Below are 25,986 nucleotides of genomic sequence, written 5' to 3' on the forward strand. Positions count from 1 at the left end.
TTTTACACTCTTGAACTTTTTCAGAAAAGGGGTGAAAGTTTGTTTCTGTGCAGTTGTTTATTTTGAGCTAAAATATTGTACTTTCTCATGGTTGGCATTGCAGATCAAACTGAAAACTTGGATTTTGGATACTAAGTTGTTAACAACAGTGTAACAAAAGATGTGATGTACCCAAATCAAAATGATCTCACACTCAGAGGATCTTGATTATAAACACCTACCTCAAGGATGTAGTTTAACAGACTCACTGACTTTACTGTATGCTGGAAATTCGGTGATCTTTTTGTTTTCCCATTTCCACTCTACAATGTCTAATTTGCATTTTGCGTGATGGTATTTCTTTGGCTTATCGATTGTGCAGGGGCCAATTATTAAACTTGAATAACATAATTAAGTAGAATACTTAGATCTAAATATGTGGCGATGGTGGCAACAAGTAGAAGGATTTAACAGCATCTGAAGCCTTATATAATCCTAAATGTGGTATTAGTTATATTCTGGCTTCAGGCACTCAATTTTTCATTGATGTTAGCAGAACTCAGATTATTGTACAAGTATAGTGGAAGCTGGATAGAAGTTTAAGTGCTTGTGTTTGGCAATGTGGATTTTTGAGGCGGCCAATAAGTCAACATTATTTTTAATGATTGAAGATTATGATTATGGAAGAAATTTTGTTTTTTTTTAGTTTAGTTATGGAGGTGGGCTTGAAAAGAGTCCTCAGGGTAATGCAGAAAGTACTTCTGCTCAGGAAAGTTGAGCTTTCTCTTTTGATTATGTTCTTAATCCATTGCATAGTCATGCGCAGGAAAAACACTAAAATTTTCAGGCAGCCAGGGCAAGCAGGCAACTCTGCCCTTCCCACCAGGATTTCCTAGCGTCCAAATTCTAGTACAATAGTTAAAAAAAGTATCCAAATAGACCTTCAATCTGAGCAATGCAGGAGCATTACTCTACTTCTGCTCATCGCCCCCAGAGATACTCCTGGAGATCTCAGAGACCAGGCAAAAACCAGCAACACAGTTCACTGACGCCTCCTGGTGGCTCTCCTGAAGGCTCCAGGAAAAATAGGAAGTGCTTTTCCTAAGGGATGGCAACAAAAGGCCATCCTGACTGATGAGCCGTTGGCTGTCAAGGTCTATACCCATGTGCAGTTCAAGAAAACCTGACTGTAGTGCAGCAAGAGAATGAATGATCTGCTGCTGTCTGCCAGGGTGTGCACCTAAGACTGTGTGTTAACATCACTGTAGGGGACTGTCATACACAAGATTGGGTACCAGACATCTCCATCAGGTGCGATCAGCAACTGTCACTTCATTGCAGCTATGAATGTAGCACTGGTAGCGATACAGTGCTACTGTCTCACACACATCTGCCTGGGCTTGCGATTAAAATGACAGACAATTACCAGTGATTGTCATCTCAAGGCGTGCAAGAGGTGCACTGTTGCATCACCTTCCCTCTGACATGGACCCAAATGCCTCCATCAGGTCAGGCTGTGCAGGATGTGCCTGGCCCCGTGGAGGAGGTTCCTGCAGACTGGGACCCATTCAGCCCTGGCCCAACAGAGAATGCAATCCAAAATCATTTGAGACAAGGCAGCAGCCAGCAGGTTTCCTGCAGCTCAGCTATGGTTGCAAAGGTGTCAACATTCTGTACAATGTTATACTTGAAACAAATACAACACTTCTTATGACAGTCCGTGGTGTCTTTCAAGTTGTTAAGTCTTTTAACAAGAATAAATTGATTCGGGATAGTCAGCATGTTGTTGTGAAGGGAAGGATGTGCCTCACAAACCTTATTGAGTTCTTTGAGAAGGTGACCAAACAGGTAGATGAGAGTATCAGAGATAATGGGAACTGCAGATGCTGGAGATTCCAAGATAATAAAATGTGAGGCTGGATGAACACAGCAGGCCAAGCAGCATCTCAGGAGCACAAAAGCTGACGTTTCGGGCCTAGACCCTTCATCAGAGAGGGGGATGGGGGGAGGGAACTGGAATAAATAGGGAGAGAGGGGGAGGCGGACCGAAGATGGAGAGTAAAGAAGATAGGTGGAGAGGGTGTAGGTGGGGAGGTAGGGAGGGGATAGGTCAGTCCAGGGAAGACGGACAGGTCAAGGAGGTGGGATGAGGTTAGTAGGTAGCTGGGGGTGCGGCTTGGGGTGGGAGGAAGGGATGGGTGAGAGGAAGAACCGGTTAGGGAGGCAGAGACAGGTTGGACTGGTTTTGGGATGCAGTGGGTGGGGGGGAAGAGCTGGGCTGGTTGTGTGGTGCAGTGGGGGGAGGGGATGAACTGGGCTGGTTTAGGGATGCAGTGGGGGAAGGGGAGATTTTGAAACTGGTGAAGTCCACATTGATACCATATGGCTGCAGGGTTACCCGGTGCGGCTTCCTCTACATTGGGGAAACCAAGCGGAGGCTTGGGGACCGCTTTGCAGAACACCTCCGCTCAGTTCGCAACAAACAACTGCACCTCCCAGTCGCAAACCATTTCCACTCCCCCTCCCATTCTCTTGATGACATGTCCATCATGGGCCTCCTGCACTGCCACAATGATGCCACCCGAAGGTTGCAGGAACAGCAACTCATATTCCGCCTGGGAACCCTGCAGCCATATGGTATCAATGTGGACTTCACCAGTTTCAAAATCTCCCCTTCCCCCACTGCATCCCTAAACCAGCCCAGTTCATCCCCTCCCCCCACTGCACCACACAACCAGCCCAGCTCTTCCCCCCCACCCAATGCATCCCAAAACCAGTCCAACCTGTCTCTGCCTCCCTAACCGGTTCTTCCTCTCACCCATCCCTTCCTCCCACCCCAAGCCACACCCCCAGCTACCTACTAACCTCATCCCACCTCCTTGACCTGTCCGTCTTCCCTGGACTGACCTATCCCCTCCCTACCTCCCCACCTACACCCTCTCCACCTATCTTCTTTACTCTCCATCTTCGGTCCGCCTCCCCCTCTCTCCCTATTTATTCCAGTTCCCTCCCCCCAACCCCTCTCTGATGAAGGGTCTAGGCCCGAAACGTCAGCTTTTGTGCTCCTGAGATGCTGCTTGGCCTGCTGTGTTCATCCAGCCTCACATTTTATTATCTTAGGTAGATGAGAGTAAACCGGTTGATGTGGTGTATATGGATTTCAGCAAGGCGTTGAATAAGGTTCCCCACAGTAGGCTATTGTACAAAATGCGGAGGAATGGAATTGTGGGAGATATAACAGTTTGGATCGGAAATTGGCTTGCTGAAAGAGGACAGAGGGTGGTAGTTGATGGGAAATGTTCATCCTGGAGACCAGTTACTAGGGTGTACCGCAAGGGTTGGTGTTGGGTCCACTGCTGTTTGTCATTTTTATAAATGACCTGGATGAGGGTGTAGAAGGATGGGTTAGTAAATTTGCAGATGACACTAAGGTTGGTGGAGTTATGGATAGTAACGAAGGATGCTGTAGGTTGCAGAGAGACATAGATAAGCTGCAGAGCTGGGCTGCGAGGTGGCAAATGGAGTTTAATACGGACATGTGTGAGGTGATGCACTTTGGTAGGAGTAACCGGAAGGCAAAGTACTGGGCTAATGGTAAGATTCTTGGTAGTGTAGATGAGCAGAGAGATCTCAGTGTCCATGTAACAGATCCTTGAAAGTTGCCACCCAGGTTGACAGGGCTGTTAAGAAGGCATACAGTGTTTTAGCTTTTATTAATAGAGGGATCGAGTTCCGGAAACAAGAGGTTATACTACAGCTGTACAAAACTCTGTTGCGGCTACACTTGGAGAATTGTGTACAGTTCTGGTCACCGCATTATAAGAAGGATGTGGAAGCTTTGGAAAGGGCGCAGAGCAGATTTACTAGGATGTTGCCTGGTACGGAGGGAAGGTCTTACGAGGAAAGGCTGAGGGACTTGAGGCTGTTTTCATTAGAGAGAAGAAGGTTGAGAGGTGACTTAATTAAAACATATAAAATAATCAGAGGGTTAGATAGGGTGGATAGGGAGAGCATTTTTCCTCGGATGGTGACGGCAAGCACGAGGGGGCATAGCTTTAAATTGAGTGGTGAAAGATATAGGACAGATGTCAGAGGTAGTTTCTTTACTCAAAGAGTAGTAAGGGAATTGAATGCTTTGCCTGCAACGGTAGTAGATTCACCAACTTTTGGTACATTTAAGTCGTCATTGGCTAAGCATATGGATGTATGTGGAATAGTGTAGGTTAGATGGGCTTGAGATCGGTATGACAGGTCGGCACAACATTGAGGGCCGAAGGGCCTGTACTGTGCTGTAATGTTCTATGTTCTATGTTCTGTGTATTTTTTAGTAGGCTAACTCACGGGCTGATGGTGGAGCTAGATGCAGCAATGCAAAACACAGAGGTACTTCTGCCAACTGGGTGAGGCTGCATTATCCCAAAATTTGGCAAAGTGTCAATTGCACGAAGTTTCATGGAGGGTTCTAGTGAGATTTTTTTTGACAATTTTGTGGTGCTCACTTCATTAAGTATGCACCGTGTCTCCACTCATATGCAATTTCTCTGCCAGTACCTTCCAGCATTCCCACTGCCAATGCCGTGCCTGAAGTTCAACTGTGCGCCAGTTCAAATGTTTCAAGCCAGTAATTGCCTTTCACAGTTCCAGTGTGTTAGCCATTACACAGGAGATGTGTAATGTCGCTTTGTTGACAAAGACCTGGGGTCCCAAAATTTGGGATGGTGGACAGGAGAGATATCCTCTTTCCTCAGAAATATGAGAGGAGACCATAGCACCAAACCCTAGAAGCCTGGTTGGAAATACCCTTATGGGTCAGTGTAATATGCAGAGGGTAGAGGAGCACCTTATCAGGTGTTGTGAAGCCTTTCAAGTTAGTGATGTTATCTTGTGTAAATTAAAGGGAAAAGTGATGAAAGAACAAATGGGAATAATTGGGGTTGCATGCCTTACCAGCATCAACAGATTTATAGTTAATAAATGATGACCTCCGAATTCAGATCCATTAGAAGCAGTTGTTAATCAATTTCTGTTCGGCCTGTTTGCACCTGATGCTACAGCACTCTGAGGGTGAGAGTGACATTAGTCATGATCAATGTCCTCATCTTCATTCATGGATGACCCCTGTCCTTGCAGCCATTTGTTGTCCATCATTTCCCCTCTTTGCCTTCTTCAGTTAGCTGGACTACAGCATGCAAAGTTTACGTGATGCACTCTGGACCGTACTGCAACAAACACCCAAAACATGTGCAATCATAGGAACCTCCATAGTCCCAGTGGAAGAAGGCATTATGTTGTGTCTTAATCCGGGGTTTGAGTAACAGAATCATCACTCATGGTTGTAGACAGAAGCCCTTGTGTCCCAATGCCATCCATGTAAGGCATGCAGCCCTTGGAAAGAAAAGGCGGAATGAGAGAATAATGTAGGACATATGTATCATAGTAACTTCCAGGGTACCTGGTGCAGAATTCTAAAATGTGTTCATGATGATCATAAATGTGATGGATGTTGAACAACTGGAACCTTTCCCCATTAATGATGGTCATCATCCTTACTGTGATCTATGTCTACAGCACACTGCACCTAGAATGTTCTAGAAGATAGCAAATGTCAGGGTGTACCAGGGTGTCGCCATTTGGTGGTCATGTCAATGAAGATCAAGACTGTGGCCACAGAGACAAGAACGGGTGCAGTACCATTGGTTCAGAGATAGTAAGAACTGCTGATGCTGGAGAATCTGAGATAACAAGGTGTAGAGCTGGATGAACACAGCAGGCCAAGCAGCATCAGAGGAGCAGGAAACATGATGTTTTGGGCCTTGACCCTTTTCAGAAATGGGGGAAGGGAAGGGGGTTCTGAAATAAATGGGGAGAGAGGGGGAGGTGGATAGAAACTGGACAGAGGAGAAGATAGGTGGAGAGGAGACAGACAGGTCAAAGAGGCGGGAATGGAGTTATTTGATTTGATTTGATTGATTGTAGCTGCATATACCTATGTACAGTGAAAAGCTTTGTTTGTGAGCAGTACAGGCAGATCACAGCGAGCAAGGACATATAGATAGAGGGTGCTTGGTGTGGGGCATACAGGTTACACCCTCACAGGAGGTGTGCAAAACAAGATCAACATTACTGACTTAGAATTCAGGTTTAAAAGTGTGGAACGGTTATAAGAAGTGTCAAAATAAGATCTGCTGTAGGGTGCTCACAAGACGTGGCCCAATGTTGGCGCCATCTTGAATTTACCTTAGTATGATAAAGATAATAATCACCTTTTCAGACAGTGGCTTCCCGACTCCCACTACGCTCCGGGTTTTTTTTAAATGTGTTCATGTCATTTGGTTGCTGCCAGCTGTGTTACCATTTGTTTCCCATCCCTGATTGCCCCTTGCACTGAGTGGCCAAGTTAGGCAATTAAGGGTCAACCAAGGGTGATTGAGTCAGAAACTCTCTTAACATTTAAGTAGTATTTAGATATCTGCTTATGTTGCCAGCGTCTCCAGAGCCAAGGGTTGGAAAATGGAATAAGTCTAGTCAGATCGTTGTTGAATGGCACAGTGGCCAAGTGGCTTCCTTCTATGCTCTAGATACCTATAAATCTCTCAACTTCATGCATGTTCAATTAAGAATGCTTATAGTGCGATTCAGAGTGATACCAGTAGAGTAGGTTCAACTCCCGCACCAGCTGAGGTTACCATGAAGGAGTCTCCTTCTCAGCTTCTCCCTTTGCTTGAAGCATGGTGATCCTCAGGTCAGACCACCACCAGTCATCTCTCTGTAATGACAGAGCAACCCTATTGTCCAGTACGATTATGACCAACTTTATCTTTATCATACTAAGGTAAATTCAAGATGGCGCCAACATTGGGCCACGTCTTGTGAGCACCCTACAGCAGATCTTATTTTAACACTTCTCATAACCGTTCCACACTTTTAAACCTGAATTCTAAGTCAGTAATGTTGATCTTGTTTTGCACACCTCCTGTGAGGGTGTAACCTGTATGCCCCACACCAAGCACCCTCTATCTATATGTCCTTGCTCGCTGTGATCTGCCTGTACTGCTCACAAACAAAGCTTTTCACTGTACATAGGTACACGTAGTTACAATAAATCAAATCAAATCAAATCAAATAACATTTGAAAGAAAAGAACTGGAATAAATCAGTTGAGTCTGACCTTCGAGGTGAAACAAAGAGGTAACCTCCTTGGATTTGATGTTAAATGATGACGTGATGGAGTCATCAAAAACTTTGTTTTGCTGTGTGGTTTAAGATTTTTCAGAACTATGTTTTAATATTTATGTAGTTTGGATTGCTTTAGTTTGTATTTTTTCTTTGTATACTGAACATCTGTTATGTTGTTTAAAAAAAGTTCTGCAGTCCTGTATGCTTATGTTTCATTGGATGACCAGCAGGTTAAAATTAAGTCTTAAGTCTTATTTGATTCATTCACAGGATGTGATGTCAACATTTATTGCCATAATTGCCCTGAGGGTAGTCGAGAATCAACCACATTGTGTTTCTCCAGCAATCAGCGACAGATTCACAGTCATCAGTAGACCCTTAATTACAGATTGACATTGCATTCAAATTCCACCATTTACTGTGGCAGGATTCAAACCCAGGTCCCCAGAACGTGAACTAATCTCTGGATTAATGGCCTAATGATAATACCACAAGGCTATCACCTCCTCTGATCCTGAATGGACTTGACTGGGTGGATGTGAAACAGTTGTTTTCCCTTGTGGGAGAATCTAGAACTAGGGATCTTAGTCTAAAAATAAGGGGTTTCCTGTTTAAGACAGAGATGAGGAAAAGAATTCTCTCAGAGATTTGTGATTCATTGGAATTCCCTGCCTCAAAAAGGAATAAATATTTTAAATCAATTCTTGATTTTGAAGGGGATGAAAGATTATTGGGGATATGTAAAAATGTAAAGTTGAGGTTAATATCATATTCTGTTGAATAGCAGAGCAGGCTCAAAAGGCCATGTAGCCTACTGCTGTCCCATGTTTGTTTGTTTTGTAATGGTATGGCATAATTTCGAGGGCAGTTTCTGTGAGTTTAGATCAGATGCTTAAGGAGAACAGGAGGGGATTAAAATCAAAAGAAGGAAGCCAAGTTTGAGTTGGAATGAAGCTGTCTGATGGAATAGAAAGTGACAATATTTTTTCCATTTCTCGCCTCAACCATCCTGACCATCAATAAAAGGAAGAACATACCGCTGATGTCCGCATGATATACCAAAATGCTTCATTATACCTTTAAATAGAATCACCAATGCCTGACTTTGGAAGTACAGTTGACAACTGAATAACAACCCTTTCACCTAAACAGACAGAAGAATTAACTATAGACGTATTCCATTTAAAGCATACTGTAAAGGTTTAGCAGTATGTGACAAGTTTTAAAGATTTCCATATAAGTATGGAACATAGTAAGGAAGTATTAAGCTTAAGGACGCTACAAAGGCTGCGAAATACATTAAGTTCCAGCATCGGATGTGCTCATGTGTATTTTGTATAATATTTTAAATTAGGTAATATACGGACAAGAGTTAGCAGAAACAGAAATACTAAGTTGGGGCCAGATTGTACGTCAATATACTGCAATATTGTAACTATAGTGAAATGATTCATTCTATGGTATTATTTTCCTCCATGTGATGAATCCTATAATACTATGCACCCTCATGACTCATGGGTTGCTATTGTACATTTTTATACTGTGTTGCTGATTGTTTTTAATGCCTAATGCATATTAAAGTGTATGTCTCCATAATGCATTCAAATCATGATATGGGTGGTTTATAAAAAAAGCACTCAACCATTTTTCTTCTGAACGCACTGACGAATGCTGAGTGCCACAGATCCCAGGAACATTCTTTTACTTCACCAAACAAACTATCCCTCATTTGTGAGATTGACAGTAATTGTGAGCAGGCTTTTAAACTGTGAGAGATGCCACAGTACAATTTGATCTTGACCTCATCGTCATCCAAGCACATATCCAACACAGAGGAGAAGGAACAAGAGCTGATTTCCATATGATACAGATACAGTTTCCTCACATCTTTTTATTGTGTACCTGTAGACACCAATAGAAGCGCTCCCACTGCCACTTCAGTAATCAGCTACCTAAGCACAAGCCAGAGATTGAGCCAGAAACCATACTACGGAGGTCAATAATATAATTTTGCATCAAATGTTTTTACTTAACACAATCTGCGATTTAACGATCCTGAAAAGCCAGCAGATGCATGTTTATTTCTGTGCTGCATATTGACTTTATAAATTCTATTCTTCTTTTAGGAGAGGTGGCAAAGACCAACAATGATGGATTGCAGAATGTTATCTTACCGCTTGTATTTTTGTCATCGGTTTTATTGATTGGAACTTTTCTAATTTATAAGCACAGGTATGTTTTAAAATTCTTGGATACAGAAATATTAAAATTTTAAACTTCACTTAGGTGCAGGCTGAAATTGTTGCTTTTCTGATATTGATTTTAAGAGAAATTCAAAGACTATTTTCTTATTCTTCAGATTGTGTTTCAGGAATAGTGTGCAACTATCACAAAGAAAGATGGATTTTGAGACTTATTTGAAGGCTTGGAGTAGTTAAATGGATTTTTCAAAGTTCTGACTCAATAATCAGGCAGGTTTTGCATGAGTATTATGAGGGGTCTGACAGGTACCACAGTTCTGCATTTTAAATTTCATGATTTTATGACAGACACAAAAAAAGGAATGCAACATTTCAAGGAGATGACCTATTAACACCTTCTAAGAGCAAGGTTTTTCCCAATATTCTCAAATCCTGACAAATAATAAATATAATGTATGGGAAAGTAGATTTAAAAATTACCACTTAAGTATTTATTAATAGTTTGTATTTTCACTACAGCCTTTTTTTTAGTAATTACTTGAAATATGAGAGCTCCAGTAAACTGCTTGACACCTTTTAATCTGTTCCACATTCGGTCCCGCTGTCTTAATTCCATATAAATTTTACCCTTGATTTTGAAGTCAGATTTAAAATTATTAATTGAGTTAATCTAAACTGACTATTTTTAGTGTGTGTAAGAGTGAGTTTCATGGTGATACCATTGTTTGTCTGAAGAGATTTGTCCTAACTTTTTTTCTGATTTTAAGATTAGACCTCATTGTGCTAGAACCCACCAAAAGCAGAACAGGTTTCTATTGACTTTAAATTTAAAATTTAAATTGCTTTTGTTCTATTCCTTTTAAAATTCTCAAAGCTTCAATAAGCTCATTGCTTAATTTTTGTTTTTATTCTGGCCTAGTTTAAGCCTAGTTTATGCAAGACCTTTTCATAAACTCGTCCATGATATCGTGATAATATTCTGGTTATTCTGCATTGTTCGAAGGCCAATGTACCCTTTATATTGTTCTATGCCCAGAGCTATCCATAGCATTTAAGATGTGGCGTAACAAAGGGTATTGTGTAGCTGCAGCTAAATGTCACGTTATACAATAAACAGTAAAGTCACCATAGAGCCACTCTTGCTTTACGGAGAGATGACTTGGTGGTGGTCGTTTAACCTAATGGTCAGTATACCTCAAGCAAGGGGCAAGGTTGAGAAGGGGAATCCTTCATGCTAAACTCAGCCAGTGTGGGAATTGAACCCATGCTGTTGGCATCACTCTGCATCGCACACCATTCATGTAAGCGAACCACCTGAACCCTGAACCCATCTCCTCCCCACCCCATCCCCATATATAGAGCACTCCAAATAAAGAGTGACTTACATAAAATACTTATATTAGAGGTAATAGAATCAGAGCAAAATAATAAACGTATAGCTGCACCATATTGTCTGCCCTACAACATTCTATTGAATGCATTTAAATAGTTTACTGGTGTGTTGCTCATTGAAATAAAGGTGGTCATTAAAGCAAGTTATTATTCCTGTTTTCATATAGAGGTCAGAAAATTCTTTATATTCCTCACATCATTCAAACTATTCTCACCGTTAACAGATAATAAAATATGAGGCTGGATGAACACAGCAGGCCAAGCAGCATCTCAGGAGCACAAAAGCTGACGTTTCGGGCCTAGACCCTTCATCAGGGTCTAGGCCCGAAACGTCAGCTTTTGTGCTCCTGAGATGCTGCTTGGCCTGCTGTGTTCATCCAGCCTCACATTTTATTATCTTGGAATCTCCAGCATCTGCAGTTCCCATTATCCCTCACCGTTAACAGTTTGTTTTCCGCTGACAGTAATCATTCACGTTTAAAGAACAAAGTGTCTTGCTCTTACAGACAGTTTTGATTTAAACAATATGATGGCTTGGGATTGTTTGATTGAATCTTTTCCAATTTTCAGACATTTTGCACAACATCATATTTTGTCTTTATGTTGCCAGCTATCTTGGTGGTGATATGCAGGTGATAGCTTTGGATTTTCATTTTAAGTTCTCATTTAGAACAGAGAGGCAGGAATAGTAATTCTACATAATTTTTAAAATACCTGAGTTATCAGTACATTGTTTTATTACTTGTGGCAACATTTCCGCTATTAAAATAGCTGGATCAAGTGCTATTCTTGGCTTTCCTCTCCCAAGTTGTAACTGATTGTCGAAATTCTCTGTGTTTGCTGATCCTTTGTGCTTGCTGCTGCATTTCTTTCTTTCAGTGGTGCCCAAGTCTCATTTTCAAAAATAAGAGGAAAGATGTGTGATCGAGTAGAGATTTGGAGAGGTTATATGACAAAGATATCGCGGAATAAAAGGCAAAGGGAGGAAACTAATGACCGTATTAAAGAGTCAAAGCCTTTGCCCTAATGTGAATGTCAAAATAGATAGTAACTGTCAGAAAGCAAACATGTGAAGGAAAGGTTCAAGATATAAAACAAAAACAAAATGAGAGAGTGGGGTCTGAATTTTCATAATTTTTTGGCAAAGTGATTTTTCAAGTGAGATTCGTGTGTCCAATCTGCCATGGCTGACAATGAATTTTCTCATGCAATCTTTCACCCTTCATCTTATTAATTATTCAGCCAGCCTCAAAGCTCCCATCCCGTGGAACTGCATAGCAGGAGTGGGGGAGGTTCTTGCCAATGATAAGCCTTTGCCATGTTCATGCCATTGGCATCATATTTAAAACAAGCTGTTCATTTCTTCGGATACTACAAGTCTGGAATTGCCTTCCGCATGGTAAAATTACACTGTTATCCCCATAGAAATGGTTCAGAAAGACAATTCATCTCCTCAGTTTACCCACAGGGATTTGGAGGTACTGGTGAATGAAATTATGGAAAGGAGAACAGTGTATACAAGCTGGCTGGCAAAAAAGACCGTGCCATTGGACTCAGTCAGCATGGACCTCAGGTTTAGTGCAGAGCTTTGGTTGGATTGCAACACATAGCAGTGCAGGAAGAAGATTAATGATGTTCTGCAGTCTGCAAAGGTTAAGTGTCAGCATTTTCTCTTTCCTACCCCACATTCACAGGACCACCACTCACTGTAACTCTGCCACTGCACTCATCCACCTTATCCTCACAAACTGCTCAACTCCCCTGACCTCTGTTTCTTCCCCACCGACCGGGGACACCTCAACACCTCTTTTGCTCAACCATCATCACTAACACTCCTTTCTCACACTTCTGTCATGGTTAATCTCTCCTTTTGTGTAATCACAGGAGCAAATGTCTCACAGCTGGAATGACAGAATATAAAGAGTGCAACCACTCACAGGCAAACAACCCAGTGAGCTTCATTATTATGTGCCGTGCTGCACTGTGCTCCCATTACCTCCCACACTAACTAATTTTTAACCTGCACAAGCTGTCATCTCCTTGAAAGAGCTAATTCCCTCGCTTCACTTCTACAGGCACTAGTGGCACTCAGTGATACACCACCCCACAAAGGCCAGTGCCAGAGACCATCAGCTCCACTTCCATCTCTGAGGAGGGTGCACTCAAGCCTCTGAGGATATACTGACAAGGCTTGCACCTTCACCCCCCCACCCACTCAGAGATTTTCACCTTGCCAGGTTGTCTGTCTAGATTCGATTCAGGAGTGTAACTTGCTGAGCATATCACCAATACATCTCCCCAGCCAGTCGAGGAAGAAACACTGTCTGTCTCTGTCACCGAGAGGATTGCCAGAGAGCAGGCACATCTTCGTTCCGATGCAGAAGATCCATGGTCTTGACTTCTATTAATTTCACTAACATGTACAACCTGATGCAAAAACAGCAGGCAGATTCGCCAGAGTCAGTCAGTAATCTGGGTTGAAGGATGGACAAGGTTCCAACATCATCAGTACAGCGCTGGCTCTGCTGTGGCTGTCTCCATAGGCAGGTTAGCATTCACTATGGAGACTTGGGTCCAGCACGTCCAGCACTGTCAGTAACTGTGCACAGATTTGCACTTCATCACAGTAGCCATAGGCACTCGGCATCAGTGACAAGGTAAGAGGGAACTGAGGGACCTTGACCTCACTCCACATACCTCTTCCATATAGAGAGGATCCGGAGACTCCAAGCCTTCCATCTACAGAGCTGGCTCCTTCCACGCCAGCTGCAGGTGTCAGGACAGACTTGGGCATACTGGGAAGAAAAAGAATTTCTGAGGGTACACTGCTTCATGGGTCAAATTTCATGGTAAAGCTCTTTTTAAATTATATACACTTGCACGCTTAAAATATCTGTACCAGTGTCTTTGTCACTTTGGACCTGGTGAAGTTACAATCATTTGAGATGTGAGGATCTCCTTCAGACATTCCAAGGATGAAAGAAATGGCCGAGTATTGCTTATTTATGATAAACAACATCAACTCCTTCAAGGATTTTATAAAGATGTCATCAGCCATATTTGGAGGGGGAGAAATTGTCTCCCACTATCTGTGTAGCTCGAAGAGACAGGAACCTGAGTTCTTTGGTATGTGCCCATCATGGCAACTCCCAGAACATTTGGTGCAGAATTTCAAAATTTGACGTTTTTGACCCGGGTAAGTTGAACTTTTATGTTGACGAACTCTACAGGTTGATGCCAAAATGCTCTCAAAGCAATGTCCCACAGTCTATAACATCCCACACCTGAGGGAAGCTAGCAATTGTGGAGAACCCTATTGCTCAGGCTGTTTGACTTACCTTGCATGGGGTAATAATATAAACAGCTGTGATCTAAAAATAAATGCATCCATGACATCTCTGTTGCATCTGCGGGCCAAAGATTGGGAGATGCTCCACAGGTCGCCAGGTGCCCCTTGAAACGAGCCACAAAACGTAATGCGCCTGTAATCTTTTCTCTCTAGTTGTAGCGATTTAATATAACTGGGTCGCTTGCTAGGCTACAGGGCCTTAAAGAGTCAAACACATTGCTGTGGGTCTGGAATCACATGTAGGCCAGACCAGGTAAGGATGACAGTTTCCTTCCCTAAAGGGCATTAGTGAACCAGATTTTTTTCCCCAACAATTGGCATTGTAATCTTTAGACTCCAGATGTTTATTGAATTCACATTCTACCACCTGCCATGGTAGGTTTTGAACCTGGGTCCCCAGAACATTACCTGGGTTTCTAGATCAACAGTCCAGCAATAGTACCATTAGACCATCGCCTCACCTAGGAGATAGTATTGACCAGAAATCTGTACTGGACCAGCCACGTGGTGTAGCTACAAGAGCAAGCCAGAGGCTAGGAATCCAGTAGCTTTCTTCTGTCTCCATAATGTCTTCACTTACCTCGATGGATGCAATACCAACATCCAAGCTTGATACCATCCAGGATAAAGCAATCTGCTTGATTAGCACCTTCAATAATCACTCACTTCTGCATCAAAACAGAATGGCAACAATACCTACCATCAACGAAGTGCACTGCAGGCACTCAACAAGGCTTCTTCAATATCACCTTACAAACAAGAAATGTCTACCTCCTAGAATGTGAAAGGCATGAGATGCATGGCACATCACTACCTGGAAATTCAACTCCAAGCCACAGTCTATCCTGACTTGGAGCTGTATTGCCATTTCTTCACTGTTTCTGGGTCAAAGTTCTGGAACTGTGTTCCTAACAGCATTGTGAGTGTCCCCAAAGGATAGCAGTAGGACAAGAAGGCAACTCAGCATAATCTTCTGGGGTATAATTAGGAGTCAATAATGAATACTGGCTTTCCCAGCAATACCCTTATCCCATGAATGAATCATTAAAAAAAAATCCTTGTTGGTTACTGGGATGGGCTAGCAATACGGTCCTGAGTGTAACTCTGTTGTACATCTCTGTTCAGTGATGATGGCTGGAACATCTCTCGGCCGTGCCTACACAACATTTCTGAACAGGGACTCCTGGTTGTCCTTCGTGGATCTTGAACCGCAGCTTCTCCCTGTCTGGAGGCTGTGCAGCAAACTCAGGAAGTTGCAATTTTTGGACAACGTTGTAATTGCTATCTCTTTCTGTGCTGTCTTTGCACATGTACCAATCTGGCAATGTCCATGTCAGAAGTATGAGCCCAGTAATCTGTGGGGAATAGCAACATCAGTGGAGGCAAAAACGGAGTTAATGTTTTGGGTCCGGCGAACCTTCCTCTTTTCTGAGGAAAGGTCACCGGACCCAAAACGTTAACTCTGTTTTCTCCTCCACAGATGTTGCCAGACCTGCTGAGCTTTTCCAGCAACTTCTGTTTTTGTTCTTGCATACTTACAGTTTAATGTGGCAAAGTGGCAGCTCTGAAGCATAGTCTTCCAGTTTTAGCTCTGAACTGTGATTCTTAAATGTCAAGGCCAGGTGACAAATTTAAGGTAACGCCTAATTAGATTTTCTTAGCTGTCAGAACATGAAGCAATTAGTGCACACAGTGTAATGGTCAGGAATTCTTGGGACCATAATTTATAACGTTCATGGATATGGAGTGCAATTTGATGTCAGATGGGTGGCATTACTGAATCAGTGGAAGCATGATTAATGCAACTGCCCGAGCAAAGTGTCTGGTTCACATAGTTTTATTACACCCCACAAAGAGAAAATGCAGTGGCAACAATTTTAGTATTGATGTTGCGCAATTAACTTTGGATTGAAGATTGCAAATGATTGACTTTAAAGTGACTTTCAGACTCCACCTGAAATGTAGAATGTCACTTTTTGTGTTGCTGTCTCTGTGTCTCCAGTGACCTCTTGGCTTCTCTCTGTTTCTACTGGTGTCCACAATTTATCCCTGTACCCCGTGGCTTTGTCAATTACTATGCACTTATTGGTCATACACTCTTCTCATGTTGACGCTGGAATGATCATCATTTGTAAAACCCTCCACCATCTAGTTCTTCCCATCTCCTCCTATGATCTGGGATGCTTAGTTAAGTATCCCAACACCGCCCCCCCCGTCTCCAATTGCCATCTTTTAGTGGAATACTTAACTGAGCATCCAAAAACAATGGATGCCATACCCAGATTTGAGTGTTTCACTTTCTCCTGGAAATCAAAGGCTGTCCCCTACGATTTGTGCCCAAAGTCACAGGATTGACCATGGTCCACTCACCAGACTGACAAGTGAGAACTTTGGGCCCCATGCTAGAACTTGGGACTGGTGTCGATTTAGTGTATTTTTGGCAGTACAGACTGCATACTGTATGATTCCTGACTTCCCTGACTGAGCAAGCTGAAACACTGGACTGATGTCTCTATATTTGCCACTGATCTACCTGTAATCCCTTGAGGGAAATCAGAATTAACATTTCGGGTCCAGTGATCCTTCCTCAGAACTGGGCCTGAAATGTTAACTCTGACTTCTATCCACAGATGGGCCAGACCTGCTGAGATTATCCCACAATTTCTATTTTGGCTTCTAATTTTCAGCATCTGCAGTTCTTTTTTTTTAACCTGTAATCCCTGGACTGGTTGCACCTGACCTATAGGACTGACCATGACTCAGTCCCAAGACTCCAAAGACACGGATTCCTGATCTCTGGGGTTTGCCCAATTGACTGACCATGGCCAAACTCTGGCTGGAATCAGACTAGCCACTTGACTGAATGTGGTGACATGGGGAACGAGAGTAGAATTAAAAGCTGCTTAGAAGTGAGGTGAGGGATAATGGGAACTGCAGATGCTGGAGATTCCAAGATAATAAAATGTGGGGCTGGATGAACACAGCAGGCCAAGCAGCATCTCAGGAGCACAAAAGCTGACGTTTCGGGCCTAGACCCTTCATCAGAGAGGGGGATGGGGGGAGGGAACTGGAATAAATAGGGAGAGAGGGGGAGGCGGACCGAAGATGGAGAGTAAAGAAGATAGGTGGAGAGGGTGTAGGTGGGGAGGTAGGGAGGGGATAGGTCAGTCCAGGGAAGACGGACGGGTCAAGGAGGTGGGATGAGGTTAGTAGGTAGCTGGGGGTGCGGCTTGGGGTGGGAGGAAGGGATGGGTGAGAGGAAGAACCGGTTAGGGAGGCAGAGACAGGTTGGACTGGTTTTGGGATGCAGTGGGTGGGGGGGAAGAGCTGGGCTGGTTGTGTGGTGCAGTGGGGGGAGGGGATGAACTGGGCTGGTTTAGGGATGCAGTGGGGGAAGGGGAGATTTTGAAACTGGTGAAGTCCACATTGATACCATATGGCTGCAGGGTTCCCAGGCGGAATATAAGTTGCTGTTCCTGCAACCTTCGGGTGGCATCATTGTGGCAGTGCAGGAGGCCCATGATGGACATGTCATCAAGAGAATGGGAGGGGGAGTGGAAATGGTTTGCGACTGGGAGGTGCAGTTGTTTGTTACGAACTGAGCGGAGGTGTTCTGCAAAGCGGTCCCCAAGCCTCCGCTTGGTTTCCCCAATGTAGAGGAAGCCGCACCGGGTACAGTGGATGCAGTATACCACATTGGCAGATGTGCAGGTGAACCTCTGCTTAATGTGGAATGTCATCTTGGGGCCTGGGATGGGGGTGAGGGAGGAGGTGTGGGGACAAGTGTAGCATTTCCTGCGGTTGCAGGGGAAGGTGCCGGGTATGGTGGGGTTGGAGGGCAGTGTGGAGCGAACAAGGGAGTCACGGAGAGAGTGGTCTCTCCGGAAAGCAGACAGGGGAGGGGATGGAAAAATGTCTTGGGTGGTGGGGTCGGATTGTAAATGGCGGAAGTGTCGGAGGATAATGCGTTGTATCCGGAGGTTGGTAGGGTGGTGTGTGAGAACGAGGGGGATCCTCTTGGGGCGGTTGTGGCGGGGGCGGGGTGTGAGGGATGTGTCGCGGGAGATGCGGGAGACGCGGTCAAGGGCGTTCTCAATCACCGTGGGGGGAAAGTTGCGGTCCTTAAAGAACTTGGACATCTGGGATGTGCGGGAGTGGAATGTCTTATCGTGGGAGCAGATGCGGCGGAGGCCGAGGAATTGGGAATAGGGGATGGAATTTTTGCAGGAGGGTGGGTGGGAGGAGGTGTATTCTAGGTAGCTGTGGGAGTCGGTGGGCTTGAAATGGACATCAGTTACAAGCTGGTTGCCTGAGATGGAGACTGAGAGGTCCAGGAAGGTGAGGGATGTGCTGGAGATGGCCCAGGTGAACTGAAGGTTGGGGTGGAAGGTGTTGGTGAAGTGGATGAACTGTTCGAGCTCCTCTGGGGAGCTCCCCTTCCTGGACCTCTCAGTCTCCATCTCAGGCAACCAGCTTGTAACTGATGTCCATTTCAAGCCCACCGACTCCCACAGCTACCTAGAATACACCTCCTCCCACCCACCCTCCTGCAAAAATTCCATCCCCTATTCCCAATTCCTCGGCCTCCGCCGCATCTGCTCCCACGATAAGACATTCCACTCCCGCACATCCCAGATGTCCAAGTTCTTTAAGGACCGCAACTTTCCCCCCACGGTGATTGAGAACGCCCTTGACCGCGTCTCCCGCATCTCCCGCGACACATCCCTCACACCCCGCCCCCGCCACAACCGCCCCAAGAGGATCCCCCTCGTTCTCACACACCACCCTACCAACCTCCGGATACAACGCATTATCCTCCGACACTTCCGCCATTTACAATCCGACCCCACCACCCAAGACATTTTTCCATCCCCTCCCCTGTCTGCTTTCCGGAGAGACCACTCTCTCCGTGACTCCCTTGTTCGCTCCACACTGCCCTCCAACCCCACCATACCCGGCACCTTCCCCTGCAACCGCAGGAAATGCTACACTTGTCCCCACACCTCCTCCCTCACCCCCATCCCAGGCCCCAAGATGACATTCCACATTAAGCAGAGGTTCACCTGCACATCTGCCAATGTGGTATACTGCATCCACTGTACCCGGTGCGGCTTCCTCTACATTGGGGAAACCAAGCGGAGGCTTGGGGACCGCTTTGCAGAACACCTCCGCTCAGTTCGTAACAAACAACTGCACCTCCCAGTCGCAAACCATTTCCACTCCCCCTCCCATTCTCTTGATGACATGTCCATCATGGGCCTCCTGCACTGCCACAATGATGCCACCCGAAGGTTGCAGGAACAGCAACTTATATTCCGCCTGGGAACCCTGCAGCCATATGGTATCAATGTGGACTTCACCAGTTTCAAAATCTCCCCTTCCCCCACTGCATCCCTAAACCAGCCCAGTTCATCCCCTCCCCCCACTGCACCACACAACCAGCCCAGCTCTTCCCCCCCACCCACTGCATCCCAAAACCAGTCCAACCTGTCTCTGCCTCCCTAACCGGTTCTTCCTCTCACCCATCCCTTCCTCCCACCCCAAGCCGCACCCCCAGCTACCTACTAACCTCATCCCACCTCCTTGACCCGTCCGTCTTCCCTGGACTGACCTATCCCCTCCCTACCTCCCCACCTACACCCTCTCCACCTATCTTCTTTACTCTCCATCTTCGGTCCGCCTCCCCCTCTCTCCCTATTTATTCCAGTTCCCTCCCCCCATCCCCCTCTCTGATGAAGGGTCTAGGCCCGAAACGTCAGCTTTTGTGCTCCTGAGATGCTGCTTGGCCTGCTGTGTTCATCCAGCCCCACATTTTATTATCTTAGAAGTGAGGTGAGTTGGGCTTGGTGATATTCATGGAAATAAAGTAGTTGCTGCTCATTAACAATATTACGATCTCACTATTTTAACTTAAAAGGAAAAATCAGAATTTTTTTCAACTTAGAAATTCTGATTTTTTTGCATTGATGACCTATTTTCCCCCATTTCTGACTATTGCCCTCATCACTCTAGGGTGTGGAAAATTCAGTCCAGAGTTCATTGTCAGAAATTGTTGAACTCAATATTGAGCCCAGAGGCTAAGTGCTTAATTGGAAAATGATGTCTTGTTCATTGAGTTGGTGTTACGCTTCATTGAAACACTGGTGCAGGCCAAGGACAGAAATGTAAACATCAAAACAAGGTGGTGGATTGAAATATTGAATGACCAGAGCCTTGAGCCATGCTTGCTAACTGTGTGAAGTGTTTTGTAAAGTAGTTAGCCAATTTGTGTTTAGTCTCCACAGTGTTAAAGTGACTATTATAAGCAACAAGTAGGGGTTACCAATTTCAAAAAAGCCCATGTAGCTCACTGCTTCAATGGAAGATATTTGGAAGAAGGGAGAAAGTAAAAGGCCAGATGTTACGCTACCTTTTGTTTAATTCTTTCATGGGATGAGGGTGTCACTGGCTAGTCAGCATTTATTGCTCATCCCTAATTGCCTAGGGGGCTGTTAAGAGTCAACCACATTGCTGTAGGTCTGGAGTCACATGTAGGCGAGACCTGGTAAGGATGACAGTTTTCTTCCCTAAAGGACATTAGTGGACCAATGGAATTTTCTGACAATTGACAATGGTTTCATGGTGGTCATTAGACTCTTAATTCCAGATATTTTATTGAATTCAAATTCCACCATCTGCTGTGGCGAGATTCGAACTCAGGTCCCCAGAATTTTATCCAGGTCGTTGGATTAACAGTCCAGCAATACTTCCATTCGGCCATTGCCTCCCCTGCAACTGCATGCAAAGATGTCTGGGGTAGAAGAAAAGTTGCTGAAGACTTTTTCAGGAATTGATCACAGTTCCACAGAGGGAACAATCCCATTGAAATACTAGTAGGAGATGCAAATGTGTTTGGTGATGGCCTCAGGCTGAAAATAGTGAAAAAGGAAGAGGATAATAGATTTAATTTGAAGACTGGTGGGGTGAATAATGAGGACATGGAGAATGCTAAATGCTTCTCCAAAGGAAGGGAAAGGGTGAGAGCTCAGTGCAGAAAATGGGACAAGTTTGAGGACCCCATCAGCCTCAATGGTGGGAAGTGGTATGGGTTCATCCTCTGTTGGTGAATAATGAAGACATATCAAAAACACTGTTGTAGGAGATTGCTTGTCAGAGTAGATTCAGAGAAGACAAAGAAACTGCGAGAATGGAATGGATTCCTTACAGGAGGCAGGGTGTGAGGAAGTGCAGTTGAGGTAGTCAGTGGGCTTGTTTTGCATAATAGTTTAGAGTCTATCCCAGACAGAGTATTCAAGGAAGGAAAGGTAAGTGATCATAAGATTGAGAGAAGGATGGAAACTGGAAGTAAAATTAAACTTTTCAGCCCTAAATGGAAGCTATAAATGGGATTGTTACAGTCATCAATGTACCAGAAAAAGAGTTGGAGGAGGGGTTCTGTGTGGACTGGAACATGGGATGTATCCCATACCCCATGAAAAGAGAGATATAGCTAGGGTACAAGAAGGCGCTCATAGCACTGCCTGTTGTTTGGAGTAAATGAGACAAGTTAAAGAAGGAAGCAAACAGAATACTGGAGAAACTCAGCAAGTCTTTGTGAGAAACAGAGTTACCATTTCAAGTCCAAAAGCTACTTTTCAGAACTGTTCTGAAGAAGTCATACCAGACTTAAAACATTAACTCTGTTTTACTCTCCACAGATACTGTCAGACTGCTGAATTTCAACAATGCTCTCTGTTTGTTTGAGATTTCCAGCATCCACAGTATTTTGCTTTTATTCAAGAAGTTAAAGGAGGAGGAGTTCTTCAGTGAAAGAATGTGTTCTGTCAGGTGGAGGAAGATAATAGTGTCAGAGATAATGGGAACTGCAGATGCTGGAGAATCCAAGACAACAAAATGTGAGGCTGGATGAACACAGCAGGCCAAGCAGCACCTCAGGAGCACAAAAGCTGACGTTTTGGGCCTAGACCCTTCATCAGAGATGGGGATGGGGTGAGGGTTCTGGAATAAATAGGGAGAGAGGGGGAGGCGGACCGAAGATGGAGAGAAAAGAAGATAGGTGGAGAGAGTGTAGGTGGGGAGGTAGGGAGGGGATAGGTCAGTCCAGGGAAGACGGACAGGTCAAGGAGGTGGGATGAGGTTAGTAGGTAGGAGATGGAGGTGCGGCTTGGGGTGGGAGGAAGGGATGGGTGAGAGGAAGAACAGGTTAGGGAGGCGGAGACAGGTTGGACTGGTTTTGGGATGCAGTGGGTGGAGTGGAAGAGCTGGGCTGGTTGTGTGGTGCAGTGGGGGGAGGGGATGAACTGGGCTGGTTTAGATTGTTTGGGCCTTTGTTCAAGGAAGAAGTGGAGAAGCTGACGGTATTGTAGATGGCACATCACTACCTGGAAATTGGGTGCGTATAGTGAAGAGAACCAGGAAACTGGAAATCATTGAAATGATGTCAGGAATTAGAAGATCATATTTGAAGGTGGGAAGAAACTGGACAATCAAAGAAAACGTGTAGAGTCAAAATAGGAAGAAATAAGTTCAGGATGGCAGGAACAGGCTGAAACAATGGATCTGCCAGGGCAGAGATAATAGGAACTGCTGATGCTGGAGAATCTGAGATAACGCGGGGTGAAGCTGGATGAACGCAGCAGGCCAAGCAGTATCAGAGGAGCAGGGTCTCGACCCAAAACATCAAGCTTACCTGCTCCTCTGATGCTGCTTTGCCTGCTGTGTTCACCCCGCTTCACACTGTGTTCTCTGCCAGGGCAGTTGTTTCTGTAGATTTCGGAAATCGCTTAATCTTTTACGTGTTGAGTCTTAAGAATTTGCATCTGATGTATGATGAATTAATAGAAAACATTTTTTGCATTCAGAATAAGACATCGTGTCTGGAAAGAGGTCCCCAATCCTAACAAGTGCTCTTGGGCTCAAGAAATTGACTTTAAAAAGGTAGGTTTTTAAAATTCTTTATATTCCTTTTATTTGTTCATGTAACAGACACACAAAACTGATGACAGAAGTTAATAGTTAGTTGAGACTGATTAAATTAAAATTATTGAATTCTTGTGAAAGGTTATATGGGGAAGAATAAACATTTATTGCACTGAAAATGACGGCTAACTGGGAATAAACACATCAGAGAAATAAATAGTTGATGCGGGGATGATTGTATACCTGGTGTGATTATGATGCATAATTGATTGAGGAGCAAAACAGTTTAGATCTCAGTTAACCAAGATTTGGAATTGATCGAATGGCAGCAGTCTTATCAAGGGAAATGGATTAAATAAACTGTGTAAACATTTTTTACTATTTTATGTAAATTCTTCTGTTATAAAGATCTCTTAAATTGAACCAATATTCTTTCAGCATGGAGCAATTATTCTCACGATTTGTGAATTTAATTTAAAAAATCAGGTGAAACCAAAAATACTTTATTATTGAAAGAAATGTTTGGTATTTGCTTTTAAAACTAGTCAGTAAGTGAATAGTAATTAAGTTAGAAATTAAATAAATGCTTTCTTTTCAATCACCAACCAGTTTGATCTTCAATGAAAATGAAAGAGAAAATTAGAGAAAGACAGTCAGGACTGCAGAGTTAAGACATTTTCCAATTCTGCAAACCCAGCTCAGGAGGAACTGTCCTGGATGTTGGGACTTTCATTTTGAGTAGCTGAGTTCTCCGGGAGTGGGGCTAGAAGATCCCAGAACACAACAAAGGTGCAGTTCCCAGTGGCAGTCTTGGCAAAGTTCTGTTTCAAGGCTCAGGCATTGTGTCCAAGAGTTAAAAATCACAATAAAACAAGGAAAAATTCTAATCCTCAAAACCCCTTGGCCCCATACACAGTCCCCATACCCTACTAGTGTCAAATTAAGCTCCTACCCAACCTCCCTAAGGCTAAGCTGATCCAACCATCCCCATAACTCCCCTCTCTCTCCAATTCAACTTTGGTCATTCCATGCACTACTGAAGCCTTTATAGTCCCAGTGCTAACAGTGCCAACTCATACTAACCCATGACATCAACCACCACCCTTTGCCCTTACCCAGTATAACAACTTATTCAGTATCCAAGGAGACCTCATAACCAGTACTGGGATAAAATCATAAATAGTTCCAAGTGTCTATTGTAAAATTGTTTTTTTTTTCAAGAAATCATTCATAATAAATCACTAAATTTAACTTGTTTCAACTAATATAATCACTTCTAAACACAAACATTTTGTTTAACTGAAAAACCCTTGAAAAACCAAACTTTTGAATTCCTAGTCCAAGCTCAAAGAGTCTGTGACAACCTTTCAGTAAAACTGTGAAATGGCAGGACCCAATTGCGATTTTGTAAAATCAGACATGCAGTGCTGATCCAATAATGGTAACCATTAAACTTATGCCAACAAATGGAATGAAGTAGCAAACTTTTGTTTTCCAAGTGTTCAAATACTTTGTTTCCTTTTCCTTACAAATATTTATTGAATTAGAGTTTTAAATGCTCAGACAGTGCCCTTTGTCAAGTCCTTTTGACCATTGCTTTTGATATATTTGTTGGCAGCTCTTAAACATTGGGTAGTTAATGCATTTTTGCACTTTTCACGCATATTCATGTCTGCTTTTAATAATTCAAGCAGGCACTTTACACCTCCTAAAGGGTAGCTTATCTCTCTGAAAGGTATCCCAGGACCATATGAAAAGGGGTGCTTGACCTTTCCAAAAGGGTAGCGTGTCTATCCAAATGAATCCACAAAGCTCAGATGTGTTCCTGCCAAGGCTGATCTGTGCATATTATGTTTCACATACTTGGTCACCAAATCAGGCATTACCTCGGTGAAGTAAATATTTGCAAAACACAACCTTCCCCTGTAAAATTAACAAGTGCCAGGTTCAGGGATGTGACTCCTGGTTTTTGGCTTCCTCTGCCACAAAGATCCAGGTCTGTTCTTCCATTTTGGTTTGAATATTGAGTGTCTCACCAGATCAATACTACCTTGCCTGTCATCCCCACATTGTCCAACAGTTGAGTACAGAAAGACAGATGGTGCTTCCATACCTTGATTTCTGGATCTTGAGTTTAGCGTTGCAGCCAGGGTTTCAACAGTCCAATATATCAGAGATTAGCTACATAATATTCACCTGAAAGTCAAAAGATCTACCAGAAAGAGGTAAATAATCAGTTCCTGTTTCCTCATGATTAGTCAGACACGTTGAAAGTTGTTGACCCTTGAACCACACGGTCTAGAATTTTGGCAATCTCATCTGTAGAGCGCCTACAGCCAGCATTCAATAAAGGGAGGTCCAAGGATCATGGGATTTTGGATATAATTTTAATTATCATGTAGCAGGTGCAGATGTAGGACCTCACACAGGTTCATGCCTGATTGTTCAGGGAAACAATTGGCTAAGTTACTGAGAATCAAGAGAAAGAATGGCTGAACCTCAGAGTTTGATCAGGATGGGAATGTTAGGGGTTCAAGAAGGAACTTTACAGAGTCTGCAGTATTGTTGGTTAGGCCTTGATCTGACATTGAGGGACGGTTTGGGAGTTTGGGGCCAGTATGAAATTTAAGGTGACCTAGAGGTCAGAGTCAGGAGTGAGGTCAAGAATCTTGGATCTGGGTTCAAGGCGAACACTAATCCTTTTTTCTCCCAGAAGTAGTCAGTACCAGTGTTGTCTAGTTCAAGACCAGCCATTTTTTCCAGAAAGCAGAAGCAAGCATGTGTCCTTTTATTCACTTACGTTAATGTCCTAATGCCTGTTTCTGATATGGGTCAAGTATGCTAATAATTAAAGCCTTACTAAAATGGCACCTGATATGGTCAGCACCAGAGTTGTGTCCCATGGACTAGATGTAAATGTTGACATAAAATGGCAGGTATCTCATCCAATATGACTCAACATCTAACTGA

At 43.8% G+C, this 25,986-nt stretch overlaps 1 protein-coding gene across 2 annotated transcripts in view; it reads left to right on the forward strand.

The window, feature by feature from the left end:
- Positions 1 to 25,986, forward strand: part of lepr (leptin receptor) — a 132,355-nt gene that overhangs the window by 95,183 nt on the left and 11,186 nt on the right. For both annotated transcript variants that reach the window (XM_048539680.2, XM_048539679.2), the window contains exons 17-18: positions 9,282 to 9,387; positions 22,959 to 23,034. In XM_048539680.2, the coding sequence (XP_048395637.1) occupies positions 9,282 to 9,387; positions 22,959 to 23,034 (182 nt within the window). The remainder of the gene's footprint in view (positions 1 to 9,281; positions 9,388 to 22,958; positions 23,035 to 25,986) is intronic.

Source organism: Stegostoma tigrinum, chromosome 8, assembly GCF_030684315.1.
Source record: "Stegostoma tigrinum isolate sSteTig4 chromosome 8, sSteTig4.hap1, whole genome shotgun sequence".
Taxonomy (NCBI): Eukaryota; Metazoa; Chordata; class Chondrichthyes; order Orectolobiformes; family Stegostomatidae; genus Stegostoma; species Stegostoma tigrinum.